General features: G+C 41.6%; 2 protein-coding genes across 3 annotated transcripts; one reads left to right on the top strand and one right to left on the bottom strand.

Annotated features, from left to right (window-relative positions):
- The first annotated feature begins 9 nt into the window (after positions 1-9).
- ZNF582 (zinc finger protein 582) lies at positions 10-11200 on the top strand. 2 transcript variants are annotated; one of them, XM_032171271.2, is made up of 5 exons: positions 10-232; positions 1839-1927; positions 3165-3291; positions 3572-3667; positions 8773-11200. In XM_032171271.2, exons 2-5 carry the CDS (start codon positions 1919-1921, stop codon positions 10092-10094), a joined length of 1554 nt encoding a protein of 517 aa, XP_032027162.1. In that variant the 5' UTR covers positions 10-232; positions 1839-1918; the 3' UTR covers positions 10095-11200. The 2 variants fall into 2 exon arrangements, with proteins under 2 accessions (XP_032027162.1, XP_032027161.1); XM_032171270.2 differs by having other exon boundaries at positions 10-454.
- A 48-nt stretch (positions 11201-11248) lies between these two features.
- Positions 11249-19101, bottom strand: LOC116479610 (zinc finger protein 892-like). Its single transcript, XM_058426064.1, is given in 4 exon segments — positions 11249-16799; positions 16802-16852; positions 18599-18669; positions 19064-19101. Coding segments are annotated over 4 exon segments (897 nt in total). The 5' UTR covers positions 19069-19101; the 3' UTR covers positions 11249-16029.
- Between the last annotated feature and the right edge of the window lie 149 nt (positions 19102-19250).

The raw sequence follows: 19250 nt of genomic DNA, 5'->3' as shown, positions 1-19250 counted from the left end.
GAAACATCGCGAGATCCGGCTTCAAGGCCGGGCTGCTGCCTTGACGCCTAGAGACTATGTTTCCCAGAAGACACTGCGGCGCCGGCCCTATCATGGCGCAGCATCGGTGTGCTTTGTGCGTCTGCGCCATCTTCCGGCTGCGCACGGCGAATCCACCGGTACCGTGGTGGAAGCGCGCCTTGGGCTGCTGGGGGCGCGGCCGCGGTGACAGTTGGAGCCGAGGAGGCGGCAGGTGAGGGGTTCCGGAGCTTTCCAGGCGCTCTGAGGTCCAGCAAGAGCTGGTGCCGCGGCCGGTTGGGTCTTAGGCCTGAGAAGAACCCAGACGTCTCGCCCCATCGTCGCTCTGTGGCTTTACCGGCGTGAGACTACATTTCCCGCCGGCCCTCGCGGCGCGCGCCTGCTGGCGCCCCCTTTCTGCTTCCAGCCTCATAGCCCAGGTGCATGGACCCCTTAGGTGGGTGCTCAGGGGTCTCCGACCCCCTGAAATGGCGGATGTTTTACATTCACTGTTATGCGTGCTTTTTTTTTGTTTTAATCTGAGAGGAAATCTTGTTTCATGAGGTTTTCAGGAGTTGCAAGACCCCAGAAGATTTAGAACCACTAGTTTAGAAAAACTTATACATGGGAACATTTTATATGTTCAAATTCTATGTCCAGCAATGGGGAAACACTTGAGTGGATCACAGGGCATCCTTTGTAAATAGGATATCGTGCAGTTAATACAAATAATTCTTATAAAAGTGGTCATAAGGAAAAGCTGCCTATTACATCATATTAAGCAACATTCATAATTATTTCACTTGCACGTTACTTAGAACCAAATGTTTGTAATGCAATAGGCACTTTATATACTCCTTTACAAAATACTTCTTGTTTAACAGTGAGCTCAAGAACTGGTTAAATGACAACACTGCGAATACTTGGGTGTTTTTTCTTCCAATTTTTTTGTTTTGTTTTTAGCCTGTGTGTTAGTGAGTGAGTTTGACTTCTTTTTGCTGAATGGTCTCAAAGGATTCAGTAGTTAATATCTTTGCTTGTCAGTTTTTGATAGTCATTTTTGATAGTCACTTGGCATCCCATTATATGGCTGTGCCAAAAATGATTCAACCTCTTGGCTACTTGTGGACTTGCCCTACTTATGTACTAATTTTCAGTTCTCTTATTTAGCAAATATTATTGGACATGCAGCTTTGTGCACTGCTGTGTCTCTATGGAAGGACACATTTATGTGCTGATAATGGAGCACTGGGCGTACTGCGTGTAATTTGTCTCTTACTGTTCCTTCCAACTCTATCCCATTTGTTGATGCAAGGCATGCTCCATGAAGTGGCATCCACAAAGCCTCAGTTTGGGCTGTAGAGCTTTTTGTAAATTTGGCGGTTGGGAAAAGAGCCAGGTAGACTTTCAAAGGTGTTATATTTGCTGCAGGAGAGAGTTAAATGGCCTAGTCCTGGAAAGGCTTTATTCTAGGCTGGGGGTATGCAAATTTTGCAGGACTTCTATGCTCCCTGGCTTGAGGGAAGCCCTCCTTGTCCTTGAGGTAACTTGTGGGTCTCAGTCACTGGAACAGCCCTCAGCATCCCTGTCTCAGACTTCCATCTGCAACGAAACAGAACCACTGGATGTTTAGGGGAAATGGGAAACGACCACTGGTTCCCCTTCTCCTTGCAGCAGCTAAAGCTGGTTTCCTGGGGTTGGTTGGATGAGGATCCGTTTGCCTCTCCTCCCCCCTCATTTTCTTGGTGGGCAGAGGACAAGCAGGTGGGGACTTTTAACTCTGGCATTCTAGAAGCTGTGAGGCAAGCCTAGCCTCTCATGTTTGCTCTTTCCTCCCTCAGCTCTACCATCGCAGGACTCTGCCCTTCCCCAAGAGAGGAACCAGGAGGAGGACCTATCAGCCCTTCAAATTCTAAAAGTCATGTCCCTTGTGAGTTTTTAAATCCCATAAATATTTGCTTTCCTTATCTTGAAACTTTCCACCTGGGTTCCATTCAGGAATTTGGTTCTCAGACTTTCCCATTTTAGGGAATAAAAGGAACAGGCAGGAGTCCCTTCTCCCATTGTCCTCTCCTCTCTGACAAATGCCCACAGATTTATTCTCTATAGCATTCTGCATCTCCTGATGGTTTTCGTCTGCTAGGAGGAGAAGCTCATTTCCCTGTATGAAATGAGAGAATCCTTTGTAAGAACTGAAGTTTGAAGAGATGGAAATGAACGCTTAGGAGCAATCACATATAGAAAAGCAGGGGAGGTGGTGTTGGTTTCAATTTCAGCGCGTGGTACCGTGTCCTGCTTTGGGAATGATTAATGATTGGATATGTAATTGAGGTTTGGCTGGGAATCCATCAAAAATTTGATGCCAGAATTAAAGTCTAGTTTGACGTTGAACAGAGCATTTGAATCTGGGACATCCTCCATTAGTTTCTTTAGCTTAAGAGGAAGAAAAGTACAGAGCTGAGGATGGTGAGTGATGTGGCAAGTGAGATGATGAGCTAGGTGGCTGAGTGGTCAGGGCTTGGAAAAGCCTTACAAATCTGATCCAACCTCGGGATCCAAAATAAGAGGATGTTTGAGTCATTCGTTTCACTTGATAGAAAATTGTACACTCAATAAAAGTGATCTCCACGGTTTTTCCCATGAAGAAAAAGGCTTGTGTTACGTTCCAACATAATGATGAACTTCCATCTCCAAGAAATTATTGAGATACATGAAAATCCTGTATCTAAGATAGAAAACATGTTTCCATAATTTAAAAAAATAAAATATTTGGGGAAAATCCATCAGAAATATTTTTTGTTGTTATTGTTATTCCAAAAGATAGAAATGATAGGTCTCACCTTGAGAATTTATTGTATGCCAAGTACAGAGTGGGCAGTGTGCTTTATTACACTGTTTCTTACAATAAGGAAAACTCCGTTTAGCTTGATTTTAATTTTCATCCCAGACCTTCACACAGAGCATTGATTTGCTGTTAAAAGGAGTGTTTGAGAACATTTGCTCATTCTGTTTTACTCATACTCATTTCTTCTGTCACCTTTCACATTCAGTCCCACCCTTCTTGTTCAACAAAACAACCCCCCCTCCTGCAAAGACCTGCCCCACCTCCTTTCATCCCACTGTGAACCATTGAAATACATATGTATCATACATGCCTGTCATTCCAGGGGTCAGAATTGTTCAGGGATGTGGCCATAGTCTTCTCCCAAGAAGAATGGCAGTGGTTGGCACCTGCTCAGAGGGATTTGTACAGAGACGTGATGTTGGAGACCTACAGCAACCTGGTCTCACTGGGTAAGGTGATCTCGTCTGTTAGTTTGGAGGTTATCCTTGGGCATGTTCCTTCCTGATCAGTTTTTGGATGCTTTTCAGTCTTATGACTGGTTGGTCATTTTTGAGGGATTAAAGGGCAGTGCTGTTGGCTGAAGCTGCATCTTCCCCTACCCTCAGGCAACTGTCCTATCTTCCTCTGGCACTTCCTGCAACTGCCTCTCCTGCTTGATGACCAGGTCCTGGATCTGAATTCTGGAGCCCCCACACCATAACCAGGTGGCATGTTTCTTCTCATCTCCAGGTCTTGCCATTTCCAAACCTGATGTGATCTCCTTCCTAGAGCAAGGCAAAGAGCCCTGGATGGTGGAGAGGGTGGTGTCTAGAGGCCTGTGCCCAGGTGAGTGAGGTATCAATGGGAAGGTAGCAGCCACTTCAGGTATCAGGTCAGCTGGAAGTAGCCCTTTGTCTTAGAAAATCTTCCCTTCAGGTTGCTACATTCAAAGCTCATGTCTTACGTGTTGTTTTCCTCAGCTTGTCAGCAGCATTCGACAAAGGTGGCTGCTCCTTCCTCCTGAAACACTTAAAAATTCAACCTGGATTATAGGACTAGATTGAGTACAAATATGGTGGTTCCTAAGGAAAGTGTTTTGTCTTTGGAAAGATGTCTGTATCTTTTGACCATTTTTCTTTTTTTATTTATTTTAATTTTAATTTTTTTTAACTTCAGGAGGCAAGTGCAGGTTTGTTAAATAGGTAAACTTGTGTCATGGGGGGTTGTTGTACAGATTATTTCATCACCCAGGTATTAAGCCTAGTACTCATTAGTTACTTTTCCTGATTCTCTCCCTCCTCCCAACCTCCATTCTCTGAAAGGCCCGTGTGTGTTGTCCCGCTCTGTGTGTCCATGTGTTCTCATCATTTAGCTCCCACTTATGAGAACATGCAGTATTGGTTTTCTGTTCCTGTGTTAGTTTGCTTAGGATAATGGCTTCCAGCTCCATCCATGTCCCTGCAAAGGACATGATCTTGTCCTTTGACCATTTTTCTAAAGGAATTTTTATCGGTTTGTTTGAATTCTGGAGTCAGTTAACAAATACTTATTAAGCTTTTATTATGCACCATGGAATATGCCACAGTATACATTGATGAGGCAGGTGGCATTATCCTCGCTTTCATGGAACTTACACTGCAGTGGGAAAATAGACATGAAATCATACACACACGTGGACATGAGCTAATATGTGAAAGTAAAAAGATCAGGTTCAGTCAGGGTGCATGGTAGGGCCAATGGCCTCTTCAAGGATAAGGCATTTCAACTGAGACATGGAAGGTGTGATGTAGCTGGGGAATACCAATTGTAGCCAATGAGTGTGAAGGACCTGAGCAGGGAGCCCTTGGTACCTCTGAGATAATGGATGGCCCTCGTGGCCGAGGTCAGTGAGCAAAGGGAGGAACACAAAGAGATACACTAGGGGCTGGGCATGGTGGCTCATGCTTATAATCCCAGTACTTTGGGAGGCTTAGGCGGCCAAATCACTTCACCAGCCTGGCCAACGTGGTGAAACCTTGTCCCTACTAAAATCACAAAAATTAGCTGGGTGTGGTGGCACATGCCTATAATCCCAGCTACTTGGGAGGCTGAAGCAGGAGAATCGCTTGAACATGGGAGGCGGAGATTGCAGTGAGCCGAGATTGAACCACTGCACTCCAGCCGGGGCAACAGAGAGAGACTCTGTCTCAAAAAGAAAAAAAAATAGATACCCTAGGAAAGGCAACCACGTTAAGAAGTTTGGGTTCTGCACTGTGGGCAGAGGGAAAGCAGTGTAGAAATAGAGCCAAGCCATGATTTTATGGTCCACCTGGAGAGGATATAAATATTGTGCTTCTCACAAGTTATTCACCTGCTAGTTTCAGAAGTCATTGATAGTTTTCTCTTGGATCAGATATGATTAATAGTTACAAAATAGTGATTTTTAAAAAAACTTTATTCTTTATTAGATCACATACTCCTGTAAAGAAGAGCTTTCTCCCTTTCACCATTTGTTTCTTCATTTATATCATATGGATTAATAGTAGGTGGCATATTTTTTCTCATCTCCAGGTCAGAATAAAATAAATCTTATTTTATCCTGTAACAGATTATTACCCATTATCATTATTTATCACAACGTTCATATTTTTCCAAATTTGGCCAGTGACACCCTTTCAAACTGGCTCCAGGATTCTTTGGACATAATCCCCCCCTCTTTTTTTATAAGCACGTTTTTAACTTTTTAAGTTTCAACAATTCAGTAAAAGCTAGTTAACATAAATACAGAACAAGTCCACACAATTGACATCCATGTACATAAATGCAAGAATACCAAACCTCACATGAACCAAAAAGTATCAACTCTTACAATGTTGACTATTTAGCTATGACTAGTAGGTCATAAATCTTCGCATAAGCAAGAGTACACATTCAAATGTTTTTTAAAACTAAGAATAAAACAAGAATTTTATGTTTCTGAAGGGAGAAGCATAAAAGTCAATCTGTCGGCCGGGCACGGTGGCTCACGCCTGTAATCCCAGCACTTTGGGAGGCCAAGGCGGGCGGATCACGAGGTCAGGAGATCGAGACCATCCTGGCTAACATGGTGAAACCCCGTCTCTACTAAACGTACACAAAAAAAATTAGCCGGGCATGGTGGCGGGCGCCTTTAGTCCCAGCTACTCGGGAGGCTGAGGCAGGAGAATGGCGTGAACCCGGGAGGCGGAGCTTGCAGTGAGCCGAGATCGCGCCACTGCACTCTGGCCTGGGAGAAAGAGCAAGACTCCGTCTCAAAAAAAAAAAAAAGTCAATCTGTCGAAGAACATAAGGATGTAATAGAAAAGAGATTTGAGTGGGCACAAAGTTAGTACATCGTGTTAATACTTTTACATATTAAAATCCCTCTGCAGCCTGTAGTCCCAGCTACTCAGAAGGCTGAGAGAGGAGAATCACCTGAGCCTAGGAGTTTGAGGTTGTAGTATACTATGATTGTGCCTCTGCACTCCAGCCTGGGCAACAGAATGAGACCCCATCTCTCAAAAAAAAAAAAAAAAAAAAGAAAGAAAAATCCTTTGGAGGCAAACTTTATATAGAACGTTTGTATATGGTTTTTTTTTAAGTCGTCAGTGTCATACTTAAACTAAAATGCAGATTGTGCTTTTGTCTCCAAACTGATTGTAATACTTTTGAGTCCAATCAAAACACCTCAGAAACATCCAGTTACTGTTGATTACAATAAATGTGACACGCTGACAGAATTTAAGAGGGTACAATTTTTCACTGGTGAGAGCAGAAAAAGCTTGGTAATTCTCAATAATGTTGGGATCACTGCAGTGAATAGATCTGCAAAACAAGATATCTAAAACCCAGACAAATGTTGTAAATACTGGTTCTGTTTAATAAATGACCAATGTTTTTATAAAAATACTTAACATAGAATTCCCTCCTGCTCTTTCACCCTCAATAAATGCTACAAAGTGCATTCACAAAGAGCCATATTAAGATAAAACTACTGCACAAAATATACCACTCATATATACTGAAATGAGTAGTATCACACTGGAGTTTAATTGTGCACATTTTATATACAGTATAGCAACATCCTTAGCCAGAAGTCTCAACAGAATTATCATGAACATGTTTAAGGGTTATACACATATATCAATTTAAAGTATGAAAAGGTACATTTGAACTTAATGGCAACATTTAAAAATGATATCCTTGTTAGCACATCAACTTGAATCTTTCTATGATGTACGATTCAGCAAATTAGGACAGAATCAAATTCTCAGCAAAAAGTACTTTGAGGCTGGGCATGGTGGCTCACGCCTGTAATCCCAGCACTTTGGGAGGCCAAGGCAGGCAGATTGCTTGAGCCCAGGAGTTTGAGACCAGCCTGGGCAATATGGCGAAACCCCATCTTTACAAAAAAACACAAAAATTAGCTGAGCATGGTGGTGCCCACCATTAGTCAAGCTATATCTGAGTCTCTTTAAGTCAACTGGGGTTGGTTGCTATAAGTACAGTAAAACCTGCCACTGTAGCTGAAATCATGTACTAGGTAGAATCACAGTCCATTATACCATTCAGATTTTTCATGCAGTTTGAATAATCAGCAAAGTATGTTGCTCTAGAAGGACCTGCCCTCAATCAACTTGGCCTAATCCTCTAAACAAGGAAAAAAGCCCTTCTTTTTCCAAGGTCACCTTTAAGAAATGAAAAGGTTCAGGTAAATGAATGACATTTAAGAAATTTAAGAAATGTCATTCAGTTGATAATGGGCTTCAGCCATGGTGTTCAACTAAACTTCAGATATAAAAAACACCATGATGTTCAGCTAAACTTCAGTTATAAAAAGCTTCACAGAGGAAGACAGCAGCCATGTCATTCCAACTTCTAGCAGACACATGAGAATAGCTGCCACTGTACCAGCATATTCCCCTGGCTCATTCTCCTGCATATCCTCCAGGCACTGAGGCAGGTTGCAGATCCAATCACACACTTCCTCCATCACTTTTATTTTTATTTTTTAAAACTGCGATAAAATACAAGATTTACCATGCTAACCATTTTCAAGTGTACAATTGAGTAGTATTAAGTACATTCACACTGTTGTGCAACCGTCATCACCGTCCATCTCCAGAACTCTTTTCATCTTGAAATCCCCATCATCTTTTTAAAATTCACTCTTTTGGGGGCAAAATTTATGGTCAATAAAATGCATTTTTAAAATGTAGTATTAATAAGTGATGACAAATTTATACACCCACATAACCATCACCTCAATCAAGAGAGCGAACATTTCCATCAACCCAAAAAGTTCCCTTGTGCTCCTTCCTGCACAGTCCCTCAAACCAATGATTTGCTTTGGTTTCTGTCACTCTATATAGAGTCTCACAGAAACATTTATTGTCTTAAAAAATATAGTTCAATAGTGATTCTGACCCACACCAACTCTTTTTTTTTTTTTTTTAAAGTCTCCCTCTGTCACCCAGGTTGGAGTGCATTGGCATGATCATAGCTCACTACAGCCTCTAACTCCTGGGCTTAAGCAGTCTTCTTTTCTCAGATGGGACTACAGGCATGTGCCACTGCAGCTGGCTAATTTTTAAAAATTATTTTGTAGACATGGGGTCCTGCTGTGTTGCCCAAGCTAGTCTCAAACTCCTGGCCTCAAGTGATTCTCCCTTCTTGGCTTCTCAAAGCACTGGGATTACAGGCATGAGCCACCATGCCCAGCCCCACACTAACATTTTAGAATCACTTTTATAACCTCTCTTATTACCTCCCTCATCTCATTTATGTTATTTTCCTTTCACTGTTCTACTGTTCTACTTGTCCATTTTCTAACTGCTTAGCTACATTCAAGATTTAATAGGCATTGAGTCTAAACCCTCCAGTTCTTATTTTAGTTCCTTTATCTGGAAAAAAAAAAGAAACCAAACATACTCACGTTTTTCATTCTTTCTCAGTATTGGAGTCCAGATATGATACCAAGGAATTATCTCCAAAGCAGCATGTTTATGAAGTCGAATCACCCCAATGGGAGATAATGGAAAGCCTTACAAGTTATGGTCTTGAGTGTTCAAGTTTCCAAGATGATTGGGAATGCAGAAACCAGTTTGACAGACAACAGGGAAATCCAGATGGACATTTCCATCAAATGATCATCAGACATGAAGAAATGCCCACTTTTGACCAGCATGCATCCCTTACTTTTTATCAGAAAATTCATACTAGAGAAAAAGCTTTTGGGTATAATAAATGTAGAAAAGACTTCTGGCAAAAGGAACTCCTTATTAATCATCAAGGAATTCATACTAATGAGAAACCCTATAAATGTAAGGAATGTGGGAAGGCCTTTAAATATGGCTCACGACTAATTCAACATGAGAATATTCATTCTGGTAAGAAACCCTATGAATGTAAGGAATGTGGAAAGGCCTTCAATTCTGGTTCAAATTTTATACAGCATCAGAGAGTTCATACTGGTGAGAAACCGTATGAATGTAAAGACTGTGAGAAGGCCTTTAGTCGAAGCTCACAGTTGATTGAACATCAGCGAACTCACACAGGTGAGAAACCCTATCAGTGTAAGGAATGTGGCAAGGCCTTCAATCGGATCTCACATCTTAAAGTACATTATAGAATTCATACTGGTGAAAAACCCTATGCATGCAAGGAATGTGGGAAAACCTTTAGTCATCGTTCTCAGTTGATTCAACATCTGACTATTCATACTGGCAAGAAACTCTATGAATGTAAGGAATGTGGGAAGGCTTTTAATCAAGGCTCAACTCTTATACGACATCAGAGAATTCATACTGGTGAGAAACCCTATGAGTGTAAAGTATGTGGAAAGGCCTTTAGAGTGAGCTCACAACTCAAGCAACATCAGAGAATTCACACTGGAGAGAAACCCTACCAATGTAAGGTATGTGGTAGGGCCTTCAAACGGGTCTCACATCTTACTGTACATTACAGAATTCATACAGGTGAAAAGCCATATGAATGTAAGGAATGTGGGAAGGCTTTTAGTCATTGCTCACAATTGATTCATCATCAGGTTATTCACACTGAGAAAAAGCCCTATGAATATAAGGAATGTGAGAGGATCTTGAGTCATGATTCAACTACCATTCAACCTCAGAAAATGCATAATAGAGAAACACATGTGAATATAATAAATGTAGAAAAGCCTTCCATCAGCAGTTACCCCTTACTAATCATCAGAGAATTTATGTTGGCAAGCAACCATACGAATGGAAGTAATGGGGAAAGCCCATTAGCCTAGGCTAATCACGACTTACTTCTCCCTCTTGGAGAAAGACTTTAAGAATGTAATGCCAGTGACAATGCCTTCATTCAGAGGTCATCCTTTATCCTAAGTCTGAAAACTCATATCAAGGAAAATTTTATGGATGTAAATTGTTCAGACCATAATTGTCAAAGAAGCAGGGAAAGGTTGGAAGAAATTTTATTTCTAACACATTCCAGAATCACATTTTCTAACCACAGTGTAGTAATTTTATCAAGAGCAAAAGTTTTAGTTTTCTTACAAGTTAAAAAAACAGCCAGATTATCATTTGCTTAACAAAGAAATAATTCAATTACTATAAATGGTAATGAAAAGAATGAATTGAGAGTTTAACATGCCAAGAGATGTGAAATGTGGCCAAAGAGATGTGAGGGAAAGGGGAAAGCCAAAGCTACACTGGAGGAATTTTTATAGCCTTTGAATGCATGCATATACATGAAAATCTGAAAGATAAACTCATATGCACTAAACATGCTATTCAAGACTACCAAACATCCAGGCAGTGACAGAAGAAAGTAACAGAAAATGATGAAATAAAGAGACCATCTTACAATAATCTCGGTTTTCGTTTCTTTCTGATCCAGAAATAACCTAAATTTAGGAGAATATTTCTTAATTTCCACGTTGTTACATTGTTTTATGTGACTGGCACAGACAACCATTGGTTGCCATCCCAGCAGCCATACCCAATTCCCCTTGTTATTGGCAGCATCTGTGTCTTACCTTAGACTCTGAGAATATCAGATGCTAATTTTCCAGTCTCCTGTGCAGCACAGCATGGCCAGTATTTCCCAGTGTTGCTCAGTGGAATCTGCTGGGGCTTCTGGGAAAGATTTTCCTCATTCAGAAGAGACAGGTTTATCATGAAGACTTCCTTCTCTCTCACTTCCTGCTTTTAAACATTTTTATATGAGAACATGATGCCTGAAGCTGCTGCAGCTATCTTGGAACCAAGAAGAGAAAAAAGTGGACCTCAGAGAAGCTGACCCAGAGCCTCAGAAGACTCAGCTACTAGGCCAATTCTGGAACTGCCTTTTTGATGCCTTGTTATGTAAGAAAAATAAACCTTGATTGCTCAGTTACTTTTAGTTGGATATTTTGTAAATTCACAGCCAAAAGCATCCTAAGTGATACAATATCTAATTTAATTTTATTACGGTTGGTAAATGTGGCCTGAAGTTATCTACTTTTTTGAATTTTACTCTTTTTTTGGAGATGGAGTCTCGCTCTGTCACCAGGCTGCAGTGCAGTGGCACAACCTCTGCCTCCCTGTTCAAGCGATTCTTCTGCCCCAGTCTCCCCAGTACCTGGGACTACAGGTGCGCGCTACAATGCCCAGCTAATTTTTGTATTTTTAGTAGAGATGAGGTTTCACCATGTTGGCCAGGATGGTCTGGATTTCCTGACCTTGTGATCCACCCGCCTCGGCCTCCCAGCACTTCCTGTAAGTGCTGGGATTACAGGCATGAGCCACTGTGCCACCCAGTTTGACTTTTGTGTGTGTGTGTGTGTGTGTGTGTGTGTGTGTGGTTAAATACAAGATGAACATTGAAAAAATATGTATTCTGCATTTTTGGATACAAGTTTCTAAATAAGTCCATTAAGCCACTAGATTGCAATGGTAAAAATCTCCATGTTTTTATATAATTTGGTATGCTGGATCAGAATTTCCTAAAAAAATTTTGCCAACACCTTGAGTTTCCAGACATTTATGCTTTTTAATTTATATTGTTTGACTTACAGGGACATACTACTAACCCTCCATGAATTATACCTTTATCTTTACATAATATCCCATTTTGCCTAGTGCAGGGTATAAAAACCAAATCCAGCCTGCTACTTGCTTTATGAAGTCTGAGCGACACATTGCATTTATGGTCTACAACTGCTTTGGCTTCATTACAGCAGAGCTGAGTAGTTGCCACAGAGACTATATGGACGCAACACCTATATTTACTGTCTGGTTTTTTTATTTTGTTTTTTGAGATGGCATCTCAAACTGGAGTGCAGTGGCACAGCCATGGCTCACTGAAGCCTCAGCCTCCCATTCATGCAGTCCTCCTACCTCAGCTTCCTGAACAGCTGGGACCACAGGCATGTGCCACCACGCTAGACTGATTTTTTAAAAATTATTTTGTAGATACAGGGTTTTCTTATGTTGCCCAGGATGGTCTCAAACTCCTGGGCTCAAGCAATTCTCCCACTTTGGCCTCACAAAGTCCTGGGATTACAGGTGTGAGCCAATGCACCTTGGCTTCTCTGGTTTTTTAGTTAAGTTTGGGCCAGGCACTATGACTCCTGCCTGTAATTCCAACACTCGGAGGCTGAGGCAGGAGGATCACTTGATACCATGAATTCTAGACCAGCCTGGGCAACAAAGGGAGACCCTATCTCTACAAAGAAATGGAAAAGTTAGCCAGGTGTGGTGGCATGTGCCTGTAGTCCCAACTACTTGGGAGGCTGAGGTGAGGGGATCATTTGAGCCCAGGAGTTCAAGGTTGCAGTTGAACTGTGATCATGCCATGTACTCCAGCCTGGGCAACGGAGCAACACCTTGTCTCAATGTTTACTCTTATTGAAACATTGGAATGGCAGATGACTTGCCATTGGCAAACTCGTGTGCTATGAGCCAGAACCATAGATTTCTGAAGATCAATCTCCCCACATTCTATTCTAAGCCTTCTACCCATATGGTAATTATGGCCCTCCTTGCTTTTGATGCTAAGAGCTATCACCTGGCTGCCATTATTCTGAGATCCTATCATTCCCATTGCAACTAGAGAGCCCAGTTCCTTAACAGCACCTCTTGCAGCCAGCTCTCGCCTAGGGGACAGCCACTATCGGCCATCTCCATGACGCTTGTTCTCCCTTCTTGTATATCCACTTCTTTTGATCCCGTGCTCCTTTGTCATGGCCGTTCTGCTATCTTCATTTTATTTAATGAGAACCAATGCTTTTTCCAAGCTTCAAAAACTGTTCCAGCATCCATTAGAAGCATCTTTTTTCCCTTGCCAGTGTGTGAATCCTGTCATACAGTGACCCCATAGCAAAAAACTCTCCCCTATTCAACTTTGTATTCTACCCAATGATGCAGCAGTCTCAGGATCTCCTCCCAGGTATACTCTTCTGGTTCTTGCTTGTACATGTTAGCCAGGTCCTACAGCTCCTTTGGTGTCTGAATCCATTTCTTACCACAGCAGTCCCAGAACTTCCTCAGTTTGGGATTGCTGAAATTTGACCCATTATTGATTTGGGGGAAAGATACTGTGGAAAGAAAGCATTGTTTTAAAGGGAGCATAGAAGGTATAGGGAAATCTGGGGATTTGAGCAAGGTGTGCAAATGCATGTGCTAAGAAGTCTACATCCTGACTCAGAGTTGCCACTTCTCCCCACTAAGTCTTTCCTCTTAAGACTGAAAGCAAAACAAGGGTACCTACATTTATCACTTTCATTCAACACTGTGCTGGAGGTCACACAGCAATTGCAATGAGAAAAAAAAAGAACAGCATAAAGACCAGAAATGAATAAACTGTCTATTTGCAGGTGACATGATTGCTTATGAAAAAAATCTTAAGGCCAGGCGCGGTGGCTCATGCCTGTAATCCCAGCACTTTGGGAGGCCGAGGCGGGCAGATCACAAGGTCAGGACATAGAGACCATCCTGGCTAACACGGTGAAACCCAGTCTCTACTAAAAAATACAAAAAAATTAGCCGGGTGTGGTGGCAGGCACCTGTAGTCCCAGCTACTTGGGAGGCTGAGGCAGAATGGTGTGAACCCGGGAGGCGGAGCTTGCAGTGAGCCAAGATCACGCCACTGCACTCCATCCTGGGCGACAGAGCAAGACTCCGTCTCAAAAAAAAAAAAAAAAAAAACTTAAGAAATCTGTATGACAACTCCAAGAATAAGTGAAATGTTCAAGACAAGATGCAAGATAAATGTACAAAACGCTATTTTCATGTAAAAGTAGCAAACAACTGGAAAAGTAAAAGACAAACCAATTTACATATTGTGAAAATGTCTATGAATAAACTTAAGAAAATACATTCAAGATCTCTATATAGAAAACTACAGGGTATTTCTGAGAAAAATTAAAGGAGAAAATAGAAGTTATGCTAAGGTTACAGACTGGAAGTCACTGCTGTTAAGTGTCAATTCTCTTCAATTTGTCTACAGAGTTGATGCAATCTCAATTATAATACTGACAGGCTTTTTGGTAGGAACTGACAAGGTGACTCTGAACATTTATTAGAAAATGCAAATAAGCTAGAGTAGTGAGGCCAATTTTTATTTTATTTTTTAATCCAGAAAAGCATCACCAGGATTTTTTTTTTTTTTTTTTAAGAGACAGGGTCTCATTCTGTCAACCTGGCTGGACCGCAATGGTGTGATCACAACGCACTGCAGCCTTGAACTCCTGGGCTCAAGCGATCCTCTCACCTCAGCCTCCTGAGTAGTTAGGACTACAGATGGGTGCCACCATGCCCAGCTAATTTCTAAATTTTTTTGTAGAGACAAGGTCTTGCTATATTTCCCAGGCTGGTCTTGATCTTCTGGTCTTAAGTGATCCTCCTGCCTGGGGCTCCTAAAGTGCTGGGATTATAGGCATGAGCCACGATGCCCAGCCTAGAGGAATTTGTTAAAATAACAACAAAACTGGAAGACTTACTACTAAATTTCAAGACTTCCTCTAAAGCTATAATTAAGACAATGTGGAACTACTGAGAAGACAAATAGATTGATCAAACAGATTATTTCAGAAGTGTACTCATGATAAATAATTGATTTTTGCAAAAGGTGCCAATAACAACGTAAGGGCGAAATTAGGTCACGCACAGTGGCTCACGTCTGTAGTCCCAGCACTTTGGGAGGCTGAGGCAGATGGACTACTTGAGCTCAGGAGGTCGAGACAAGCCTGGACAACATGGCGAAACCTAGTTTCTACAAAAAATATAGAAATTAGGTGTGGTGGCACATGCCTGTAGTCCCAGCTACTTGAGAGGCTGAGGTGGGAGGATCACTTGAGCCTGGGAGGCAGAGACTGCAGTGAGCCATGATTGTGCTACTGCACTCCAGCCTGGGTGACAGAGTAAGACCCTGTCTGAAAAATAAATAAAAGCATAACTATTAAAAAATGTGATTAATTGGATGTGATCAAACTTAAAAGCTTTTATCACCATTATGTAAATGAAAAGGTAGGTTACAGAATAGAAAATATTTCCAAAATCTGGTGAACTCTCATAACTGCACACTAAGAAAAACCTCTAATTTTTTTTTATTATACTTTAGGGTACATGTGCACACGTGCAGGTTTGTTACACATGTATACATGTGCCATGTTGGTGTGCTGCACCCATTAACTCATTTACATTAGGGGGAGGGGGGAGGGATAGCATTAGGAGATAATACCTAATAAAAAATCTCTAATTTAAAAAATAATCTGCAAGACTTCAACACACACTTCACAGAAAATATATATCAACAGTCAAGGGAAGGCATTTTTAAGTTAAATTAAGAGTGCAATGAAATATCATTCCATACAAACTAAGATAGCATATTTAAAAAGACTGAGAGTACAAAGTACTGGTGATGATATAGAATAATCAGAATTAACATTTTGAGTTTTGGTTATTTGCTGACATTTTCCATTACACATTCTACAGTGTCGAGTAAGGTGAGAGCTGCATCTAAAGGACTTCCCGCATTGACTGCACTGAAAGGGTTTTTCACCAGTATGAGTTCTATTATGTTGACAAAGTGTGGAGGAAGTATTAAAGGCCTTCCCACAGGCATGGCATTTATAGGGTTTCTCTCCACTGTGTGTTCTCGTATGAGTAACAAGGGAAGAGTGCGCACTGAAGGCTTTTCCACATTCCTTGCATTTATACGGTTTCTCTCCACTGTGTGTTCTCTTATGAGTTAACAAGAGAAGAATGGGCGCTAAAGGACTTTCCACATTCCTTACATTCATAGGGTTTTTCACCAGTATGAATTCTCCTGTGCAGAGTGAACTGCGTGACATGACAGAAGGTCTTTTTGCAGTCCTTACATTGATATGGTTTTTCTCCAGTGTGAATTCTCCAATGTGCAATCAGGGAAGACAGGCGCACAAAAGATTTCTTACACTTACTACACTCATAGTGTTTTTCTCCAGAATGAGTTTTCTGATGTCTAATGAGCTGGGCACTTTGAGTGAAGGCTCTGCCACACTCCTTACATTCATACGGCTTTTCTCCACTATGAATTCGCTGGTGATCCATAAGAGCTGAGGAATGGCTGAAGGCCTTTCCACATTCACTGCATTCATGGAACTTTTCTCCCATATGTGTAGTCTGATGCTGTGTGAGATGAGTCATCTGGCTGAAGGTTTTCCTACATTCCTTACATTTGTAAGTTTTCTCACCAGTGTGAATTCTCTCATGCTGGGTAAGGTGTGCCCTCTGGTTGAAGGTTTTACTACATTCGTTACATTTATAGGGCCTCTCTCTCGTGTGGATTCTTTGATGCTGAATGAGAGTTGATCGACGAGTGAAGTATTTCCCACAATCTAAACACTGACTGCATTTCTTTCGTGTATGATTTCTCTTATGGAGAGTAAGCTGCGTATTGTGGCAGTATACATTTCCACATTCCTTACATACGTTTCTTATACATTTTATCACTGTGTCAAACTGAGATAATACTCATTAATAGCCGTCTTTGCAGATAACTCCTTAATCTCTGCACCTGGCACATCTGAAAGGGAAAAAAATCAATGAACAGAAGCAAATTAAACTAATGTAATATACCTGTCTTTTATCTTTTCAATCCCACTTTAGGCACCTACTGAAGAAACTAAGATACCAGTTTTTAAGGTTATATTGATAAGAAGGCTTATTGAAATAGGCTTTATATTGGAAACAAACTAGGGGTCCCTCATCATGAACCATGGTATATCTCTATCTGTAGTACTACTTAGCTACTAAAAAAAGAGTGAACTTCAGCTGTTTTCTGAGCTGCAGGATAATGTATTAAGTGAAAAGAACAAGATGCAGTGTGCTAAGTTATACCACAAGTTTCAAAACACAAAAAGGTAAATGATAGTTGGTCAACTAGAAACATCCCAAATGTCTATCAACAGGAAAATGAGTAAGTAGAGTGTAATATATTAACACAATGGAATACTCAGCAAAACAACAACAAATAATGGACATCAATGAACATTAAAATAATTACGTTGAGTTAATGAAGCCAGACACACACCTACATACTACTTGACTCCATTTACGTGAAGCCAAGCAAAACAAATCCACTGTCATCAAAACAAGAATTTAGTTTCCTCTGAGGGCCAGGGCAGGGAAAAGTACATGAAAAATACTTGTAGGAGTGATGGAAATCTATCTTGATGGTGAAAATATCAACAGAGTTAAGGAAGCACTGGAAGTATGGAGGAAATGGGATAAGAACTGCTGGTTAAAAAAAGCCTTAGCTTAAATACTTCACATCAAAATACAGAAACAAAAAAGTGGTAAAAATGTTTTTTTCTGCATGGTTGTTACATAACGGCTGAAATTTTTTATTAATTTTTCTTTTAAAATACATACATATAATTTAACAACTTCATGAATAGCTTGAGTCATCATAACAATGTGTAGGGAAAATATTGCCTGTTTTCCTAAAAGAAAGAAAATATAAGTTTCCCCTTTGAGAAGAAAATCTATTTTTCAAACAAAAAGTCTTGGTGACTACGCTTAGTGGGCTAAGAATCAAATCTGGTTGTATTTGCACAAAATTTCAGAGACCATGCAGACACCCTGAAGAGAACCCTTTTTTGGGAAATAGAGCCAGCTCATCCATCTTCTCCCTTGCAGCATACTTCTTGTTCCTCATTTACAGAAAGCCAATAAGTATTTCCCAGAATTCCACAGACGAAGCCTGTGACTTGAAGCTGCCCAACGTCAAACTGGAACCTGTGATCCAAAACACTATCTTTCACTAATGTCCTAGTAAATGGCCTGACTTTGTTAACCTGGACCTTCAGGCTCAAGATATCAATCACATTCCCATTCCCCCAAATTTCCAAAGGCAGATTACCGAGTCTGAACCACTCATTAGCATTTTCTATGCTGCGTCCTCTCAGTCCAGAGCTGTAAAGAAATTCAAAGATGACTGAGTATTCACCTCTACTTCAAGAAGACGACAGTCCCCGGATAAAGGCTCTCGTCTTCTCCAGGGAATGTATCTTTGACCCACCACACAGTGCTTAAAAGAAGACTGGTGACAGTGGAGATTCAGATTAATTCATTCAGTGACTAAATAAACACTAAAGTACAGGACATGGACTCTGAGAAGAGAGGTCCCTACAGTCCCATGTGTTGCTGAATGAAAAGACCTGAGCCTTGTCCCAGTGTCAGTCTTTACCACCCAAGTAAGCAAAATTAGATGTGCCCAGGACTTAAAACCTATGATGTTGCAGGAAAAAAAGATAAAACAAAAACTCACCTGAGACATGGCTAATGCGCACTGCGCTGGAACAGTGTCCTGAACAGTGACCGGGTCCTGGAAATGCAGAGCTAAGGAGAAGGAAGAAAACTTCAGAGACGAGATTCTCGAACCCACTGCCACCCATTTTCAACCATGTTCCTAACAAACTCCAAAAACGACAGATTTCACTGTTTAGCGAGCAGCTCTGGTTCCTAAAAATGTAACTGGGTTTTTTTCCAATGCCCCAGTCGCCTACTCTGGGATAGAACCATTCACACAAAGAGTAATTTTAATAATGTCCTCTGTGTACACAAACGCCCCAACGCACTGATCACGCACGCATTGTTGTCAGGCACCCGCCACCTCCAAACTCAGGCCCGGACGCCAGCTCTGACCTGCGCGGATCCCTGGGCCTCTGGCCATTCAGCCGGCCACCCCTCCCCGGAGCGCCTCTGAGACGGACCGCCCCGACGCAACACAAACCTCATAATGGCCCAGGCTCCGCGTGGCGCTGGGAAAATACCGCCCAAGAAAGGAGAAACGGCGACGCTGCTCACCTAGGTCTCCTTGGAGCCGCCGACCTGAAGCAGCGGCCGCACCGCGTATGCGCCCGGGTGGTTTCTGGGAGTAGGCGAGGACTCGCAGTGCGCATGTGCAGCCCCACGGCCCC

This window comes from Hylobates moloch, unplaced genomic scaffold (genome assembly GCF_009828535.3).
Source record: "Hylobates moloch isolate HMO894 unplaced genomic scaffold, HMol_V3 SCAFFOLD_12, whole genome shotgun sequence".
NCBI classification, from domain to species: Eukaryota; Metazoa; Chordata; class Mammalia; order Primates; family Hylobatidae; genus Hylobates; species Hylobates moloch.
Note: the sequence above shows the minus strand (reverse complement) of the source record. Positions and strands in the feature narration are given on the sequence as shown.